Source organism: Aythya marila (assembly GCF_965140915.1).
Source record: "Aythya marila genome assembly, contig: HAP1_HAP1_SCAFFOLD_360, whole genome shotgun sequence".
Taxonomy (NCBI): domain Eukaryota; kingdom Metazoa; phylum Chordata; class Aves; order Anseriformes; family Anatidae; genus Aythya; species Aythya marila.
In genome coordinates this window covers 75631-96536 of record NW_028137474.1, presented here as the reverse complement: position 1 = coordinate 96536, position 20906 = coordinate 75631, and the positions used below count along the sequence as shown (strand labels likewise).

Below are 20906 nucleotides of genomic sequence, written 5' to 3'. Positions count from 1 at the left end.
TGTACACAGATCATTAACAACGGCTAGCACTGGAATATGTGCAAGCAGAAAAAATCTTTTAACCTAATCTGGAATGGTGTACGGATGTGATTCGAACTATGTGGTCCAAAGCTAGTGCTCTGACACAATTCAGCAAGAGCTTTCCTGTCTTCACTGATCAACCTAACAACATGATCCCCAGCCAGCTGGTGCTATCTAAAGAACTTAGAAACTACCAGAAAAAAAAAAAAAAAAAAAAAAAAAAAGACATGAGAAGCACCCAGAAAAGAATTAGGATAAAAAATGAGGAGTATGCTGGAATCCTTGCTTACTTGGAATCCTTCTCTCCATCTTTATCCTTAGACTTCTTTTTCTTCCAGAACTTGTGATATTTTTGCATTTTTTTCACCACCTACAAGCTCCTTTTCTATCTTTCTGTCTTTCCTTTCTATTTCACTTTCACTACCTTCTGCACGGGTATATTTTCTTTTTCTGTTTCCTTCTGTTTCATTTTTCTGGCGACAGTTCTCCAAATGAGCTGACACAGGTGGAAGCGCATGTCTTTCACGAGAATGTCTTCCGGAATGTTGCTGAGGTACCGAGTAACGATGCAAGTCTGCTCGGGGTGTGCTAAAGCGACGTACATCTTCCTCTCTCAAGAGGGAACCGTGAGGCCATCTGCTTTTGTAATGATAATGCTTATGTGACCTGCTGTAGTAAGTTGCAGTCGATCTGTCAAAGGCTGAATCGCCGTGAGAGAACTTTCTCTCTCTACTGTCTCCTGTCGCATGAGGTGAATAGTAATCCTTGTAATAGCCACATCTTTCCCATCTCCGTGCTTCGTCTCGATAGTATCTTTCTCTGCTCCAACTTCTTTCCCCTTTGGATCGGTAGTACCTATTGCTACCTTGTTCTGATCTTCCTCCGCTGCCAGATCTGTACTTTGAATATTTGACTGCTCTTCTGCCATTCTCAGGGCTGTTTCTTTCACGAGGGAAAGATCTGTACCTGCTTCCCTCCCAGTACTCCTGCTTGTGACTCTTTTGCTCAACAAATTCCACGCTCTGAGAACACCTCCTCTTGCTGGAAGGACCTGCTTTTTGACTCTCCTTCTCTTCACTAGGAGCATGTTCCCTCTTGCTTCGGTAATGCTCTTTCTCAGTGGTTTTAGTCTTGTCCTTTGTATCTTGGCGTCTATCTGCAATAGCTAAGGAAGAAAGATTGTTAGAGCTACATTCAGTGTCAGACTTGAGAGAGGAAGTTTGCCGCAATTTCTCACCAGGCTCACAAGACTCTTTGCCGGACAAAACGGTTTCTTTTGAAATGAGGTCACGTTCTTTTGATCTTCTTGCTTTCTCCTTGTCTCCACCGTCATCACATTGGTACTGGGCGAGGTATTCATCATTCCCAGGAGATTTCGGAGGTTCCGCAACACTGCACAAAATAAAATCACATTTCTCACTTCTGCTGAAGGACGTGAATATTAAGAGTAAAACCTTCCAACGTCGAACAAACAAACAAAAACCTCCGGACTACAGGAACGCTCGCAAAGATATGCCATTTAGAAACCTCTCCTGTGATTAGGACACCTTCTTCAGCTCCCAGAGAAAGTGCTTTTTCCCCTCTTGCTTCTGAAGCCATTGCACTAAAAAAGCAAACGCATCTGTCTCCTTCCACCTGCTGCTCTGAGAAAAAAGGCATAGGGGCGAGCGGGGAACAGCCAGTGTTTCTCCAGACAGTGGAGAAAAATGGAAAAACATTCTATAAAGGAACACAAGTTCTCCTTGAGGCACCAACCTGCATCAGAGTGATATGCTCAGTGCTGTTCATTAGTTCTGTTCGTGACACTGGACACACAGTATGGAATTGTACTAATTTAAATCCTTCCATTAAATACTATTAGTAGACAGATAAAACTGTAACGAACTTCCATAAAGTCTTGTCTTAATCAGACTGTGCTCATTTTACCTCATTTCCTCTGACAAACTGTTCAGCTGGCTGGCTGTGAAAGACTCCGTGATGACTTCTCGATTGACTGAAGGCATAGCTCCAGGCATCTGCAATTAAAACGCACAAGTCAGCAGACAAAAAAATACTATTTGTAGTAGTACTGAGGACTAGTCTTGTCAGAATGTCTCCATTAAATGGTAAGCAAGACCGCTGTGAGTTGTATGCATTATCTACACTTCAAAGATAACCCCAACTCACCCCCCAAAATCTACTTTATGAAACTTAGGAATTTTTATCTCAGCTGAGCTTAAGTTGACAAGTTCTAATGTAAGCTCAGGTCTGCAAATTCTAAGGGGATAATACCACAAAGTCTTACGATCACATGTGTGCTGTGTTTTCTCAGTATTTCACCTGAATTAGGAACACAATAAACACTCCCGAATACATCGTAGGTGAGAAATTCTCCATGGAGCAAATCTATGTTTCAAGCGATCCATTTGTTTTAGAAAAGAACATCTCAGAAGGTTTAACAGGTTCAACTCGGCAAGTGGAATCATCAAGTTTCAGTCCGTTTTCTTTAGATTCATTAACTAACCTAATAGCACCATTTAGTGAATCTGTTTTTGGCAGCTCATGCTGGAATCTTCCTTTGTCAGCATTCTGACAGGAAGAATTGGAATGCTGCAATGTACGGACTACCTTTCCAACCAAAATTCCATTAGAGGACATTGCATTGCATTTCAAATTCCTTTGAAATAAGCCCTTTGACTCCTCCTCAGATTTTCCTGAAGATTCTGCACCATAAGGGACTGTGTTATCAGAGCTGAGTTTAGGATTTTCATTCACTGTTGGCTCCACAAAAATTTCATCAGAAACTTTTTTGTTTGTTTGCATTTGCTTCATTTGCATTACCGAATTTGTAATTGTGGATGAAGGAACAGCCTGGTAGAGATCTTCATCCTCCACAGCACTGCTAAGAAAGTCAGGCTGTGACACAGTCTGACGAGCAGGCAATTTATTGTGAATACTGATGGTGATCTTCTGTTTTCTTGACGTATCAGTAATTGAAGGCCTGGTAATTGCCTGGTTTTGAACACAGGCCATTGGTGGTGCTGAAGATGGCCTTTTTAGGGTGACACCAGTGGTCTTTGCGTCCTCTTTTATGGATCCATTTCCATTTAAACGGCTTGAATTCTGTATTTAAAAAGAAGAAATTGCAAGATGGATTAACGCAAACACTGCATGTAACATTTTGAAACACAAAACTCTCCTACTGAGTGTTTCTACAAATGGTCTTAACACCTAAAAAGAAAAACACACTGCCCTTTAAGGATAAATGCAAGTCCAATAAGCGTATTCAATTCCTGCTTTTGGTTTACTGCAGATTGGTATCAAATTAACATCATCTTTGAAAACCAACCAAGCAACTTAACATTACCTGCTGCTATTCCCAAATATATTTATTTTCCCCTTTAAACATACCCTGAAAAGCCTGAAGTAATCGTTCTGGTGCTCAGGAATAAGACATTTAGTTTTCCCTGTCTTAGCTAAAGTGACAAGGATAGGAAAAACAAGTCCTCTTTTAAATGATTTGAGGATTAGTACACTCTGCTTAAATTGTCAAAGAGCGTAGCTCTCTGTGCTTTAGAAAGCTGTCTTGGAGGTATAAAGTAATGGAGTCGCATGGCTGCACAATTTAGCAGTAACCACTGTTTGAATGACTCTGGCTGTAGCATGAGGGCTGTGAAGAAAGCTGCAGCGTGGGAAGGAAAACAAAACTAAGATGCCGAAAACCAAACAAAAAACCCCACACCAAACCCCAAACCCACTAGCAGTTTGGTGCCGTTATCTGCCCTCCCGCTTCCCTGAATTACCTTAATCATATGAGGAAGAAGTCGTGGTCCCAGAAATCCAGCCTGCTTACTATTAGCCCCCTGCTGACCAGGAGGGAATGAACAGGGATAAGATGGTGCTGGCAAGTAAAACGCACGTTCTCCAAGTGTCAAATCATAGCGCCTTCAGAAAAGAGCAGTGATCGTAGTTTAGTTTTTCTTTCAGCCTACTCTTGGATTAAATCCCATCCTATCATTTTAGAGGAACAGCTCATACGATATGGAAGCCTTCTCTACAGAAGGCTTCGCCAAGACTACAAACTGAAAAGTAGAGAACAGTCTTCCTACTAAGACTATCACTTGCACAGCAATAATTCATTCTTACACCACAGATGACCTTCATTTCTCTCCTTCTCTAAAGTAGCCAGCTACAGATAACACATAGATAGCAATTTACACAAGCACTGCAGTTTAAGGCCAAGCAACAAAAGATAATAAACGACACAGAGAATTTCAGGTTAGACAGAACTGAATTAGACAAATAATAATCTTCTCCCGGGATAGCAAGAAAAACACTTGCAAAACAGAAAAATATCAATAACAGGAAAGTAAATCTCTTCTGAACACATTTTAAGATTTGTTATTACCTGATATAAAAAAGTATGTAAGCTTGCTGACCAAGAACTCTTTTAATGTCAGTACGCACTACTTTAGCATCATTCATTTGATACCAAAGTCCATTACCAGCCTGCAAATAAAGACAACGATTTCTTTAGGTGAATTGCACGTTTTCCAATTGAAATCACGGATAGGAACAAAATACACACATGTCAAATAAAAATATAATGAAATCTTTTTCCCTAGAAACAGTAGCTGCTAGTCATGCTTTAATTGGTTTGCCAGCACAACCTTTACCCTGTTAGAAATGCTGTTGACTTCTACCTTTACATAGCATATATAGTGTCCTGAGTGACAGCTGACACCGTGATGTACCAGCACCGCGTATAAGGCATAGAGCAGTGGTTCTCCCATTGACTGCGACATGTAGGCTCTCAGGTCCAAATACTCTGGATATTTCACCTCCTAAAGAGACATCAAGAAGATAGAAAAATTATCCCAGAGTACTTCGTGGACTAGCCAGAGAAAAACACTTCCAAAAAACACAGACTAGAATTTATTTCTAGAATATATTTCTAGAATATATTTCTTGATTCACTACAAATAAGTCTTCCCATAAACAACGGTTAAGACTAGAAGTTGCAGAGAACTGTTTCCTGATGAATCAGCCTTCTCAGAGGAAAGCATATGCTTCTTGTCAAGCGGGAACTTTATTGATATTAAGAGAAAGAATAAGCCATAGTCGTTAGTCTACAATTATTGTCTGAAAATATTAACAACTTTCAGCTTTGGGGGATGTCCCATTACACAATGATATAGTTGCATTACAGTGGTAAATATACCTTGTTGATCTTTCCACCTGTGAAATCTGCAAATCTTTTCAGTGATATTGTGAGAACCTTGGAAGAACGGTGTATGGTAAATCTCTTGGACGCAGGAACCATCTTTTTACACCTTAAAAACAAGCAGAGATAAGTGTTTGAAGGCATCTTCTTTTTTCGCCCCCAAAACAAACTCCTTTTAATGTCTCACGCATGCCTATGCTATTTGAATGATATTTACTTGCATAACAGGTTGGTCTTTTTTCTTTTCATAAACCCATGCACTGCGTGTCAGGTTTGTTAATACAGAGAAGAAGGTAAATTTTCCCAACAACTCAGAGCATAGCGGGAACAGGAATCTCTCACAAAAGGGTATGACCAGGTTGGATGGCAAGGTACCATTTCTTGGTCTACAAAAGTGGCTATTTGAACTCCAATCCTGGATACATTCTTTCAGCTTTCAAGGGAAATACAAATACTGAAAGCGGAACGAGAGAGCCTTGGTCCCCAGGGCTAGAAATTGCAAATAATCTCCAACATAGGTCCACTATCAACATCAAAAATACAACAGAAGCACATGGTCATTCTACAGGAGGGAGACATTTAACAGTAGGAAGTCTTCATGTACTGAGCTTGTCTGGAAAGACACTGAACCCATCTGCCATCCTTTGAAACAAAATAGTTCAGTTTGACACATTGCCCGCTCCAAGGTAGGACCTACGGTGTAAGCAGTGAAAATTAGCCACTAGCCCAGAGAACAACGGAAACTGGGCAGTTTACATCAAGAAAAGTACTGTCGAGAGCTAATAAATAGAAAGAACACAAGTAGCTCTTTTTGAATTCTGATGGCAAAATACAAGCCAGAGAATTGCAAACCCATAGGGAATGCCTATGAACAAGACTTCCCCCCTCCAAGGAAACAAAAATCCAAGTCTTTTATAAACTTCCACAAAACTTGTAAGTAGATCCAAAGTTTAGAGGTAGTCCAACAGAGTCATGCAACATAGAAAACTGACATCTAGGATTAAGACCTAATTCGTCAAAATCTTACTCGCTACATTTATAGCAATTCTCTCCATCCAGCTCTTCAGGTTTCACAAAGAGTTCCAGAGCTCTGCTAACAGACGAAACCGCCTAGAGCAGCGAGAAAGAAGAGCGTAAAGTCACCGTAATTCAGAATTCCAGAGACATACTAGTAGTTTATAAGAGAATCTTACTAACATACTCAAGCGATCTACTAGGAGCACTGTGAAGAAGGAGGCAGAAAGAGCATGCTCAGCATTGACCTCACCTGGAAGGCATTTGACTTTGGAACAAATACTTTTCCAGTAGCCTAGACAGCATCTATAGTGTGCTTTGTCATCAATACTGGGGACAAATTCATCAGTCTAACAATTAGATGTATATTGAGGTAGAACAACAAAGAAGTATGACAGCATTATAATTTTTGCAGAAAGAGAATTCTTTCCCCTTAAACCCAATGCAAATGTGGAGACTATTTACATGGGTTCCACGGAAGGACAAAGTCCAATCCACTTCCTTAGCACCACCAAGCTCTTATGTTTTAACATTATATGTGGTTTCGTTTTTTAAGTTAAACAAGTTTAATTTAGAAAGTTATGCATGTACTTAAACATCATGAATTATATTTAGAAAACACCTTACCTTTATATCCAAAGTGATATCAAGAAATGCCTCATACGTATCCGAAACTGCTTTGCAATTCAAGCACTTCACTGGAAGCAAAATATAAATGCTTAACATTATGTGAAGGAGACTAACTGTCCAAATTCAAGTTGTTGACAGATACTACTTTAGACAAACTACAGACTGCTTTACTACCGACAAAAGACACAGATCAGTTCTAAGGACAGGAGTATTTTTTCAAGTACCTCTCGATCTTAGAAATCCTCCAAATATTTGATGAATGATGGTGGTAGCTTGAGAAGATCTGTCCAATCTGGAAATAAATTATAATCAGACCTCAGAAGATTTAAGGCACAGAGTTAACTCTTCAAAGAGTTTGATGAAAACCAAGGATGATGTAGACTTTTGTTGCTGATAGTAAATAAGGCACTAAAAGGTGCTAGAGATCATTTCTGAGAGTAAATAAAGGACTAGAAGGTGCTAGAGAATGTATGAAAGTGAACTTGTTTATGCTTACTTGGTGCTTCCGTTCAAGCACGCTTCCTGCATAGCATCAACAGTATAGCGCAAGAACTCGTGTGCGTCTTCTTGACTGCCAAAACGGAAATGTTGTCCTATTCCTAAATAAGAAGATGATAGTATTGACCTCATTTAAAAATGAAATCATTCTTGTATTTCTAAAATCTCTCTTCATTGGAGTGTTAAAACCACTTAGACACATCAAATAATTATTTGAAGATTACAAGCTATCGAAAAGAAACACAACTGAAGCCACTTACGACTGAGATTACTGATAACATGCGTAGGCTCGATGGCATCAACAGTGCAACGCAGGGCCTGGTTAATGTGAGTCTCCATCGTGCACATCATGCAAAAATCTTGTTCACGACCTGAAGAGTGAAAGAACAAAGCATCCCAGTCCAGTGAAATATCCATACCTACAAACATCTAAGTACAATTTAAACTATAGATACAATATCCACTCTCCTTGCTACATTCTATTCTCCCAAGATGCCAATGTCCCAACAGTCTTGTAACATTTCATTTCACACAACTTGACAGAAGAAAAATATCCACTAAGCCTGTATTCAAATGCATTTTGTGAAGAGAAATCTAAAAGACTACTGCAAAGTCGCAGTTGTAAAGGCTGACAGGAATGTGAACTCCACAGGCTGCAAAATGTATTACTCTCTAAAATTACTACTAAATGCATTACTGTCCAATGCACTTCATTATTCCCATGAAGCAATAAACGATCCTTTAATAAACAAACAAACAAACAAATAACTAAATAAATAAACCATGGTGCATTAATTGCACTCCATATGCTATTCGGAGCCCACTGCTAATACAGTGCTCAAAGCCAGCTGCTACAGGTAAAATCAGGCAAATAAGCTTATCTCACAGAATCACTGCTGTTCTTTCACCTTCAGAGCTATCCAACAGATTCAAAATACTGTTAGAAAGTACTCACATGACTGGCTGTGCTCAAGAGAAAGCATGTAATTGGCAAGTGGGGGTGTGTAGGTCAAACACTGCAGAGTAGCATTAAGAAAACATGTGTTGCCAAGATTGTACAGGCCAACTCCAACACTTTGTGTTTCTCGCCAATCCATACAAATCTTCTCAGGTGGAAAAAGAATGCTCTGTGGCGGAGCAATTCCATCATTAACGACTGCAAGAAAGTTAAATTTAAAAAGAGATCTTGTTTGTTTGTTTCGAAGAAAGGTATTTAAAAAAATACTATTCTGCAGGAGAACCTAGAGGAGCTAGCTACAATCCAAACCAGAAAAACTTATTGCAGACAGCTTTAATACCACCAAATTCAAATTGGCTGGTCAACACAATGTTTTTGGGGAAAAAAAAAAAAAAAAAAAACAACTTTAGTCAACCATTTTAATTCTTCTAAGGCAAGGCTAACTGCCATTCTGTTTGTAGCACCTAACGCCAAGTTCCTCTCCATCTATAATCTTTAACCTGATTAACTCAACTACTGTTTTTTTCCTTATTATAACTTAAACCACAAACTTAGACTTGAAATTATACGGTAAAAACGTAAAAACTAGGAACTAGGAATGACGGTACCCCTACAGATACCAGATCTTTTCCTGGGCAATGTTATCCTTCAAAAAACCTGTGAAAAATGGAAGCTGTGAATAGCAACAATCAAACAAATTTTTCTTTGCAAAACAGAAAAGACATGGAGGAATCTGTGCATTACAAAAAGCTCCCCATATTTCTCTGTTGACTGTAAATATATCAAAATTAATTTCTGTAACATCAGTCACTTCAGTTGCCTTAGGGGATTCGCTTTTCAAGTCTTTGTTCACAGTAGTCCCCTTCTCTATCAGTGCAACAAGTAAGAACTGCATTTTCTACTTTTGCTTTGAAGACAATGGAGGCAGGATAGAACGCACACTTACTTAGATCTCTTGGGGCAAAAGCCTTAGATTTTTCAGATGATCTACAGTAAATAGCACCTCCACGTCCTTGGGCCACAGAGACTTGGCTTGAATCTTCTGCAGGCACTATCCGGCCCCAGTTGGCGGTGCGTGACATCAGTATTTTAGTACTTGGTTTCTTGGATTTGCCAGACCGCCTTGAAGAGGGCTTTTTAGGCTTTGAAGATTTGGGCTTCTTAGCTACGGTCATTGTTCACATCTGCGACAGAGACAGAAGTTCTGGCTGACGTAAGAATATCAAGAAGCATTCCAAGAAGAAAAGAGTAACAGAAGTCCTGTCACTTAATCTCAAAGAAACAGCCTTAAGAACTAAATCGCTGGTATGAATGATTTAAAAAGAATCCCCAAACTAAACACACAAAGTGAAAATTTCCATCTAAACTCTATCAGTATTACTTTTCGCTTCTGCAGAACTAGTGGCTGATGCCATTTCTTTCCCTTCCATAGGATTTTAATCCATTACAACTCTGGAGTCTTTTTAATATAAAAATGTAGAAGACATTCTCTGAGGGGAATCAGTTATTTATTGATTTCCGGAGTTGCGCAATTATCTGTTAATTAGTACCTATGATCTAACAGATAATTGTTGCAATTATCTATTGCTGGCATGAGTAACGGAACACTATTACTTCACTGCCTGCGTTTTTCTGTTTCGTCTGCACAAAGGTACCCAGAACTCACTGCTACTTTTCTTCTGTCTTTCCAGGGCTCGCCCTCTACCTCACTGTCTACTGCACCAGTCATGAGGGGTTTGTTGTGATTCTATAATGAGCCTAGCTTTTAAATACACCTTTCATGGGCGTCACTTGGTGACGGCAAGTTAATTTGTGAGGGCTCCTCAGTCTACATCATGCGGTCGCTTTTTCCAGGTGAAAAAGCGGAGCTGTAAGTGGCAGTACACTAAAGCCCTGGCATGCTGAGATCCAAGAGGAGAGATGTTTGGCCCTCCTTTTCACTCCTGGGAACCATATACCTCAAAACCCACAGAGGATGGGCTATATCTCAGAGAAATCTTGGGAAAGGAGAGCATGAAGAGCATGTTTGCAAATTCATTTCTCCCTGGGCTTCTTCTGCTTCTCCAAGAAAGACGAGTTTGAATATAACTTTGGCAGCAGTACTTCTGGTGTTTTACTCCTACCACATTTAAAACTCCTACGACAAACTGAAAAGTTAGACTAAAAAGCAGCTCTTTCCGTTCTCCTTTCTAAAGTTGCACGCTTTCCTCATGCAAAACAACAGGGGAATGTAAGCTAGAAACGGAAATGCTGAATGTAAAACAAAACAAAACAAACCTCAGCCCTCCAGGACAAAAGCCAATAACTGCTACAAAGTCCTTTTTAAAATGCTGATTAGGTTTCAAGGTGATACCGCTTTAAATAAGCGTAGTTGTGTGTCCATAGGCAGAAGCTGAATAATGACAGGATGAACTTCTATACTTCATGTTTTGTTACTGTCTTACTGTAGCACACAGGGACTTGTTACCTTTAGGGAAACCACTAACCTCATGGAGGGTTTAAAACATAAGCTAGTTTGTTATACCAAAATGACGGAGAGAACAAAGCATAAAGTGCTTTCAGATTTCTAGCACGCCTTGATTGCTGTCCATTAAACTTCAGACACGTTAAACAAAACACAGTAAATAAGAAAACTCCTAGTCCCACAGCTGGCAAATTGTGTGCAGAGGTTGTAATTAGAACTTTTTTGCCTTGACGTTTTACATTTAAAATTGATTTTAAATCCATTCTATACACACTTTCCATTCCTGAAAAAACAATACGCAAACCTGACAAATGCATTTACATGAGAAATGAAGTCGTCCTTGTCCGATTGGAAGACTAAGGTGACAGCTCCTGGGCTCAGGGATAAGCTCCGATCTTCACCAGTGACAGCTCCTTTTGTAGGATTGAAAGGGAAAATGTTTCAGCAACACATTGGAAACATACTTAAGGGACAAGAAACAAAATCAAGACTGCAGTGAGAAGGAGAACAGAAAAACAATACTGGGGGGAAAGGAAAGGAAAGGAAAGGAAAGGAAAGGAAAGGAAAGGAAAGGAAAGGAAAGGAAAGGAAAGGAAAGGAAAGGAAAGGAAAGGAAAGGAAAGGAAAGGAAAGGAAAGGAAAGGAAAGGAAAGGAAAGGAAAGGAAAGGAAAGGAAAGGAAAGGAAAGGAAAGGAGAGGAAAGGAGAGGAAAAAAGAAAAAAAGGGAAGGGAAGGGAAGGGAAGGGAAGGGAAGGGAAGGGAAGGGAAGGGAAGGGAAGGGAAGGGAAGGGAAAAAGAAAAAAAGAAAAAAAGAAAAAAAGAAAAAAGAAAAAAGAAAAAAGAAAAAAGAAAAAAAGAAAAAAAAGAAAAAAAAGAAAAAAAGGGAAGGGAAGGGAAGCAAAGCAAAGCGAAGACCTTGATCTTTATACTGACCAATGAGATAAGCCTTACACATTTTTAAGTTTATTTTTGACAACTGATTGAGGTGTTACCAGGTATTAAGTATGATTCAAGAGCAAATATTAACACTAGAAAGAAGAAATCCGATCCACCACCACTGTTTCAAAATATATCCATTTCTCATTTGGAGATGACGTCTCTCTGGCAAGATAGTAGAAAAACTGTAAATACCGATAGAGCTTCCTCTCCCGGTGTTCCATATACATACCGATGCTGTTCCTACACCTACGCTCTGAGCATAAATTTATGTTGACATGAGTGACAAGAGAGGGTGTTACTCCTCTCTTTGTTTGCCTTGAGAGACACACCTCTTGTCCATTGAAAAGTAAATTCAAGATTCCAGATCAGTTAAGACAGTTGCTATCCCCCCATTCAGAGTTCTGCAGCAGCACTCTTCAGATGTGTTTAGCAGTCTCTTTAGAAAATGTTATCACTTAGGACCTGCTTCTCAGTAGGTCCACGTTTGGCCTCCGCTTAGCAGAGAGTCAATCCCAGCTTAAGCTTTCGTACAAGAGCCCCTTCACGAAACGGAGTTGAACCCTGACATAACTGAGTTGAACCTTTAACCTTGAAGCTTCCTTAAAGAAGAAAGCAGCACCCAGGCCAGGAAATAGAAATTAATCGTCACTTTACCCTGAAACGCAGTGGGCTATTCTGTGCTGGCAGGATTGCTGCCGGGCTGGCCGACGAGGCGGCGGGCAGCTCCCCGGGGCCACAGGGCCTGGCACAGGGAGCCGCCGGGGGTCTCCAAGGTCCGGGAACAGCGGCAACAGCGGCAACAGCAGGGACAGAGGGGACAGCAGCGACAGCAGCAGCCACCTCAGCCGGGGCCGTCTCCACAACCGCCACAACGGCCTCGGAACGCCGCTGAACTCGGAGCTCCAGCGTGACGCCTTTTGAACCTGGCCGCGCTGCTCATGGCTAAAACCAGAGCGTTTCCTCCGGCGTGTGTTTACTGTCGGTGCCGGATCGGCCCTCACCCCGAGCTCTCCCTGCCGGGAGGGCTTTGGGGTTGGGGTTTCCCTCCCGCCGCCGCCGCGGGCAGGCCCCGCGCACAAGGGGTCCGCGCTGGGGAGCAGCATCTCACCCACGGCGAGAGACAGAGGGCACGACATGAAAAAGCCCCGACACGAAAAAGCCACGACATGCGGCCGAGGCGGCGGGGAGACGGCTCTGAGGGAGCTGCCACTTCGCCCCGCCGTCCTCCCCTCCCGGGCCGCCCCGCCGAGCCCCGTGCGCCTCAGGTGCTGCGCTGAGGGGGTGGCTGGCTACTGAGACAGCTGCCCAGGGCACTGCTCATGGCACCGAGCCTGACGGAGGTCAACAAGTGTTGAACAATGCTCTCAGACATCGGGTCTCACTTTGGGGTGGTCCTGTGTGGAGCCACGAGTTGGACTTGATGATTATTGGGAGTCCTTTCCACCTTGGGATGTTCTCTGATTCTAGGTCAGCAATCCAGTAGCTGATGAGAAGTGTGGAGTCATTCAAAGGGAAGAGAGAGCACAACACTTCTCGTTTGCAGAAGTGGCTATTTGGTAACCAAACCGATGATTCCTTTGCTTCTAGAGCAACTAACAGCAGGGATCCGCTTTACAATAGAGGGAAAAGAGTCGTTGGCATGTCATGTGAAGTAAGCTTCAAATCCCAGAGGATGATTTTGTTGGAACTTTATTCAGCTGAAAACACAGAAGCCTTGCTTTTGCTTGTGTTAGTTACAGCTCCAGTTTACTTTGGTTGGGAGGGAAGGCATTCCAGGCTAATGTGCTGTACCTGTTCCTTCAGCTCATTGTCCATAAACGGAGGAGCAAATGAAATCAGTTTAATCTCCATTAAATGCAGCAGACAAAGCGGAGTAGAGGGCGATCTAGCACTTAATTTTTCCTGTAAGCAGGAAACCCAGAACTCAACAACACTTTTCAAATCTTGTCCTGCAGTAAATGACCAGCTGAGTGAAGCTTGCATTTAGAGGATGTGCTCCTACAGGAGACAGAAATAGCTTTTCCTCTTCACAAGTGCAACTGAGTGGTGGACTGGCAGCTACGTGGTTAACTAGTTGTGCCAACGGGGTTGTGTTGAATGCACAGAAAAATATGCAGGTCCCAACAGTAAAGGGTTGTCTGTAGGCATGACACTGAGTACAGATGTTGTCTGCAGGTTCGTGCAGAGTGCACCGCGCCAATAAGCACCCAGAGTCGGAATGCACACGAAGGTCTTTTAATTATATAATTACTTATAGAACTCTGCAGAGTCAGGCACTTGGCCATCTTTCGCAAAGCAAGCACACCTCTGACTCGAATCGCCGTCATTTATACACAGGAAACTTGTGAAAACTCTCTCTTTGGCTCCTTTGGATTGGTTATTACAGCTCACCTAACTTATCTCCACTGAGCTTGTGCATTACAGAGGAATACCGGGGGGGAGGGGGAACAGGAGAGGGGGGACACACACCGAATCCCACATTAGCATAGATTAGCATTTTGACAGGTGTGATTTTTAATGTGCTAATGACCCTTAATGAGAAAAAGGTTACTATAGGTCAGTCTGGAGCTGGTGTTCTCCTTCCTGTTTTTTCCCTTTTAGCCCTTCTCTTCCTTGCTTCTGCTAGCTCAAGGCTACCTGTCTCTCTCCTTCTTTATTTTCTCAGCTAAAAGACTGCACAAGCTACAGGCCTCCCTATTTGCTTCAACATTTCCTTGTTTTTTTTTTTTTTTTTTTTTTTTTTTCCCAGCTCTGGGACGACACAGGTGTGGTTTGATATTTGCCAGTATAGCTAAAACTCACGCCAGTCTGCTCACGCACAATAAGTAGTAAGATTTAAGGACTGGTTTCATCGGCTTCTTCCATACTAACATCCTTCTTATGTTTTAGATATGCTGTAGTTAAATCAACACTAAGTTACTACTTGTGGAGTAATCGCCTTAAGCGACTAGGCATCATAAGCACACCTCCATCCCAAAAGCTACCCGCCTCCAAGGTGCAACCACCCCTCACTGAGCACGCCCTCGGAATTTCTCAGAGCCTGTACCTTTAAACGCAAGTGAGATCATTTCTACCAAGCACAACCAAGATATGCATGACTAGAGTCACTCAAGCTCCACCTTAAAGATAGAAAATAATATCAATTGCTTTAAGAGAAAGGGGATGTTAGGGAAGATACTATCAGGAAGGATTCCTTCTGACATCACTCGACAGGCTGAGCCTCTCACTCCCCCACCCCCACTCCATTGGGACGCCGTGGGGTAAGATCTGAACGCTTGCTTATACCAGGCGTCTCTGTGGAATCTTAGAAATCTCTAGAGTTTTGATGCTTTTTAATGTCTTAATACCTAGGCTGTGTACCTGTGCATTTCATGCATGCTAGCTTGCTTTTGCAGACGGTGAATTTATCACTGACAATCCAAAGAACCTGTGTACCTGTCGCCGTAAGAAATTGCACTTAATTGCATTCTTCCTAGCTGTGAGAGTTCTCCTTGAATGCGACTAGAGCGAGGCCGTACTGCGTTGTTGGTGAATCCGTGACCGTGATAGTTCAGCACCCTGAATCCGACGGGACCCGTGACGGTCAATCGGCTACACCCCTTAACGCGACACTACTAGAGGAAGAAGATGACAGGGCTTGCATGCACTGCATTAGGCTTTGCATGTGAAAACACCCCCAAATAATTTCACGTGCATTTAACGTTTTTAAAGGGAAAAAAACAGGAAGGTGTAGTCTCTCTGTAAGCTACAGCCCTACATAGTTAAGGCATCAGCATTCATTCCTTTGCTTGATAGCAAAGTATGAACATACAGAAGAGTTAAATATTTTCTTTGCATTCTTAAAGGCGATTTTTCAGACTTGGGCTTCAGTTGTTGGAGTTGAAGAGATCAGTAGACATCCTTACTTTTACGTTAAGACCAAAATCTTTATCTAAGATTGTGTTATCGAACGCAACTAAACTCCCACCCCCACATGGTTTTTTTGTAACTTCGCAATGATCTTGCTGCAGTCCCACTCTGATGGTCTTTCAGTAACATGCAAACTGCCGTGGCAGATTCTGTTACAGTGCTTTTCTATTGACAGTGTGCATAACACTCAAGGTAAAGCCCCTCATTTCGCAGTGGGGACATAAAGTGTTTCTTTGGACCCTGCTGCTTCTGTTAGTACTCATTTTTTCACAAACTTCTTGAACCTGAGCCGTGCCTACTGAGCCAACGAATGCTTTGATGACACAGTATTTTGTCAAAGCAGTTTTGCTTCTTGGAGCTACAGAAGCAGCTCTGGCTACGTGATAGGGAATTGTGCTGCATTGGCAAAACCAGACTTAGCTACAGACTTACAACACTTGCTAACTCGATCTATTTCAAATCTCATTTTAACTTTAAAGGACAATCAGTTTTGTGGCTCCTGTCTTACTAATTTGCCTTGTTTTGCATGGAAGGGCAGCCTGTGAATGATTTGCTTTATTGCATGCTTCAAAAAAAAGGCTGAGGAAGAGACTGGAGGAACCTTTTCTATTCTATGGACTTTCCCCCGAGAGTGTGGAATTGCAGGCTACTTGGATGAATGTTCCAATGTGAGTAAGGGAGCAGACCTCAGCCAAAGGAGGTGGAATCCTTGCTTAATAGTAAGTATCAGTGTGGGGACATCTTTGCTTAACGGGAGCCATTTAAACTCTTCATAGAAACAAAATAAGCTGGACATCTTATGCTTGGAAAGCAGTATGGTTGCGCAGCTGCTAACATAATGACTTGAGTCTTCTGCTCTGCAACTTCAGGTTTTGTTTTCAAGCAGTGCATACATCAGTTTAAGCTTTGGACAAGGAGATTTGCAATGCAAATAGTGATAAACCAGAATCAGCAGCGCTGACGAGTGTAATGGTGAAATGCAGCAAATTAAGTATTCCTGGAGAAATGTGAGATTACAAAACTAGCAAGCCATGAAGCACTTTTGTTGTTGTTGTTGGTTGTTTTTTAAATCAATTCTTATATGCTGAAATAGCACCTTCAAGAAAATCTGTTTATCTAGCCAGGTAACGGTGTCTCCCTGTAAACAGGAAGGAAATGCCAGGAGCAGCCATACCTCTTTGCTGTCAAAATAAAGAGCAAGTCGAGGCCAACATCATGCCATAGTGCAAAGGCTTGCTAAGAAAGATCATTCTAAGAGGTCTGCAAGAAAAGATGACTTACTTTGTCATAAGTTTGTCAAATAGAATGGACGAGTTAGTAGTCGAGTACCGACTGTGTCCGACTCTACAGCTGCGGCGCAGCTCCAAGTCCCTGTTTTCTCCGTGGACTCGTCTCACAGTTTTTGCACCAGCTCTACTCCTCAATGTTCTGGTGACTGAAACGCAGAAACAAAGGATTTTGAAACAGTGAAGATGGGATTCTCCTTATTTCACCGTTGCTCTTGTAAAATGGAAACAGACAGACAAAAAAGACACCCTGAAGTGGATTGAGTTTTCTTTACATTTCAGGTCAGAAGTTGGTGTCACAACCACTGCATTCCACTTCTTTATCGCTCTGCACGTTTAAACTGTCTACTTAAAACTGGGACCTGTAGGGAAATTTTTAAAGAGACTGAAAGCTAGCCAGACAAAAACAAATGTGCAACTTTTGTTCCATGCAGGAGGGAAATCTACTCCAGTTATTTCTGTCTTGGAAAAGTGAGAACAATCAACACCTTTCTCTAAGGTGTTTTCACTCCATTCATGTCAAACTGTATCTAACAGTGCTCAAAACAAACACTATGACATTGCAAGCCTCTTCCTAAGAGGTGTATGTTTGATTACTCTGTTTATGCATGCAGCACTTCCATTTCCTGCATTAGGATCTAACAGCTCAAGGAGGGAAGAATCGTTTCAAGAGAAACACCCAAACACCACATAATTCAAACTCGTGCTTTTTAGAAAAAAGCCTGCCCATTGTTTGCCATACAGCACCCTTTGGCACAGGTTGGTTGTTTGCACTGTCATTAAAAGAGCCAAGAGGACAAGGGGAAGGGAAGAGCTACACCACTGTGCTGCTAGGATCACAGCTAAGGTTTACTTTTGTGCTTGCCAGCTATAAAACTAAGTTTGAACTTATCAAGTATCGATTTACTTTGCACAATTAGAACAGTTTGCTTTGTGCCTACCAAGCTGCAATTCACACTGCTCCCTCCCCAAGGAATTCATAAAATCTCCTATTTGCACCTACCTCTCTTCACAGAAAAGTCACTGAGGAGTGAATTCAGCTGACTACAGAAGGCTTTGGGGCCAAATGAAAGCCATGGAGTGACCAAGTGCCATCCTCTTCAGTAACCAGCGCAAATAGGTATCCCGGGGACTTACAGCCACTTACCTGTGTTATATTCTTTTTTTCGTTCCAATTTTGGCTTTCTCAACTGCCTACATTAAGAAAGAGGACAGGGCAGAGAAGGGAGAAAAGACTTGTTGTATTAGACCCATCAAGGATGGGAAATTTCACCATGTTTACAAGCCAGTGCTCCATGGTATACAAAGAGAAGCCTGTAGGCCTCACGCAGGATCCACATCCCAAGTCTGTTGCGTGCCATATACACGCGGTTCTGTATGTAGCCACATTTCCTAGCTTGCTCGTGTTGAATTCTCAAAATTATGAGCAATAGCACCCAAGTGGAAAAGATACATGTCCTGGTTTCAGTTAGGACAGAGTTAGTTCTCCTCCTAGTAGCGGGTAGGTTGCTATGTTTTGGCTTAGAATGTGTGAAAGGATGTTTAGAAGAGTGCTGATACCACCCCGATGTTTCAATTGCTGCAGAGCAGTACTTACAACAAGCCAAGGACCTTTCGGTGTCTCACTGTCCTACTGGCGATCAGAATCGGCGCACAGCAACAGCTGCGAGGGGACAGACTCAGGATGGCCGACCCCAACTGGCCAAAGAATTCTATGCCTTATGGCAACACGCTGCACCATGGATAGGGCGGGGCAGCCGGGCTGCTAGGGGTTACGCTGGGCACTGGTCAGCGGGTAGTGAGCAACTGCATTGTACATCACTTGTTTTGTACACATTACTAGTAGCAGTACTATCATCATCATCATCATCATCATTATTATTTTCCTGTCTTAATAAACTGTCTTTATCTCAACTCGTGGGCTTCACTTTCCCATTTCTCTCCCCCATTCCAGAGAGGGAGGTGGGAGGGTTGCAGAAGGGCTGTGTGGTGTTTAGCTGCCGGCCGGGCTAAACCACAAGAACACCTCAAAGGGGTTGGGAAAAAAAAAAAACAGGTTTTTTTAGAAAAGCGGGAGACTTTCACTGAGAAGAGGGACTCTAGTTTTAAGGTACTGGTACGCCATCAGCATGCTCATAGGCCTCTGCTGATTTTAGCCGGAGGTTTATCAGGCCACAACTCACTGCACATGCTTTCTCTCTTGCTTTTCAATCTACAAATCGAACAGAGATTGAACATATAGAAATACAGTACCTTGAAAAGCATCTTCTCTTGACATTTCCCCTCAGTATCGCCATACTTTCTTCAAAGCTGGAGACTGAACACCGCAGGATGCTTTTGCTCATTGATCTTAAACGGTGTCCGTTGAAACATTCAATACTAGGAGAAGAATAATCCTAGGGAAAGAAGGAAACAAGAATATATTTATGTGAACCACGTAGATTCAGATAAAGAAATTCTGCCTCACGCAAGTTTAATTGACCCTCCTGACTTGGTAGTGGGGCAACTAATGGCAGGCAGACACTGAAACGCTGCTGTGCTCAAGAACAACCTGGAGAGAAAAAAAAAAAAAAAAAAAAAAAAAAAAGCTTTCAAAACTAAAGCTTCCCTCTCCCCACCATTTTCTTGTGGATAACTTGAGCTTAATATCCTTGGCAAAAAGATATTGCAGCAAAACCTTTCACATAAACTTAGTGTTTCGTGAAAAACAACAACAAAAACTTTAAATTCAATTGGAATTTTTTTCAATAAATTCAATTGGAATTTAAATTCAAAACTTTAAATTCAATTGAATTTAAATTAAAAAAACTAAACTAATTAATTTAAATTTAAAAAAATTAAATTCAATTGACTGTTCAGAGGAACAGTCAAGCTTGACATTATACATCCTAGAATTAAAATCTAGTTTGAGTTTTTCTCCCATCTCCAGACCTTGCTAAAGATGCTTATTAGGAGCTCTGTCAAAAAAAGTGTAAGGCTTGTTATATCAAAGCTTCGAACCCTTCTTACTGCCCTTGACCTTCTTCACATTGCTGCTCCTACAAGGGTGAGTACTATCATTTTTAGTACGGGAGGGAAGCTGTCATATCCTTGAGTGGGGGGTTGTTCTGTTTACAAAATGAAGTTCCAGTAAGAGTACATCAAATGAACCAACTTTCTTTGAACTTTAATTCATCACTATATTGAATGAATGACCTCTGGATTTCTCTCTCCCATTTGGAAGTCAATTTGAAAACAAAATACCTCTGCCATAAAGAGCCAGGCATCAGAGACACCTGTTACGCCTCAAGAACAGAGAAGGTATGAACGACAAGAGCAGCTGAATAAAATGCAACTTGCCATTAGAAATGGGTGTACTGGCATCTACAGGTGCCGCTGGCACCTCCTCATTTTCATTACTCTCTTCATCTGGTTTCTCGTCTTCAGTAGCAGGGTTCTGCTGTGGTGACTTGGAGTTGTCGCATGGAGCACACGCTGCAGAGGTGCAACCTTGCAAGAAAGAATAGATACCAAAGATCTTCGTCGTGCATTTTCAGTTACAAATGCAGAGACAAGTCTTCAAATCCTTAGCGTTAAAGCACGTACCTCTTTTCTCACGAGATTCTTTAATTTGTTCACAAAGTCGTCCAAACTCTGTATCCGTTTCGTTCCTCACCATTGAATATGCAGTGTCTTGCAAAACATAGGCGCTGTGACGATCTGAAATTTTACACACTTTAACTGAATGTTGTCTACCAACCAATGAAACTGTTTTGATCACAGAAAAAAATTGCTTTCTTCATAGGTTGGTTCCGAAAGGTTCTCTCAGTGAATATTTTCAGCATAACAACATTGAAGTTAATTAAAACAAAAGCACTAGTTCCTTGGGAACACTTATATCACAATTCCATGCCCAAGTAGCAAAATGATAAAATATTTACAGTCTGGACGTCCAAAATCATCTAATCCATCCGAAGTCTATTGTCCGCACACAGCATTTATCCA

The 20906-nt window shown here is 41.7% G+C and overlaps 2 protein-coding genes and 1 pseudogene across 3 annotated transcripts in view; all 3 read right to left on the bottom strand.

Moving 5' to 3' along the window:
* Window positions 1-307: 307 nt before the first annotated feature.
* On the bottom strand, window positions 308-2397 carry LOC309890797 (uncharacterized protein; the record flags this gene model as incomplete). The annotated part of the gene is given in 3 exon segments (XM_082785200.1): window positions 308-382; window positions 384-963; window positions 2375-2397. Coding segments are annotated over 3 exon segments (678 nt in total).
* A 9-nt stretch (window positions 2398-2406) lies between these two features.
* LOC309890796 (ubiquitin carboxyl-terminal hydrolase 42-like) lies at window positions 2407-9499 on the bottom strand (the record flags this gene model as incomplete). Its single annotated transcript, XM_082785199.1, has 12 exons — window positions 2407-3123; window positions 3804-3945; window positions 4409-4509; window positions 4704-4844; window positions 5222-5333; window positions 6252-6334; window positions 6866-6936; window positions 7093-7160; window positions 7365-7467; window positions 7627-7737; window positions 8322-8522; window positions 9271-9499. The coding sequence occupies 12 exons, from the start codon at window positions 9497-9499 to the stop codon at window positions 2407-2409; spliced, it is 2079 nt and encodes a 692-aa protein (XP_082641325.1).
* Window positions 9500-9502: 3 nt separating this feature from the next.
* LOC309890795 (ATPase family AAA domain-containing protein 2-like) overlaps window positions 9503-20906 on the bottom strand; it is a 30249-nt pseudogene continuing 18845 nt past the window's right edge. The window contains exon 5 of the transcript in view: window positions 9503-9508. The product of the transcript in view is annotated as an ATPase family AAA domain-containing protein 2-like (transcript). The remainder of the gene's footprint in view (window positions 9509-20906) is intronic.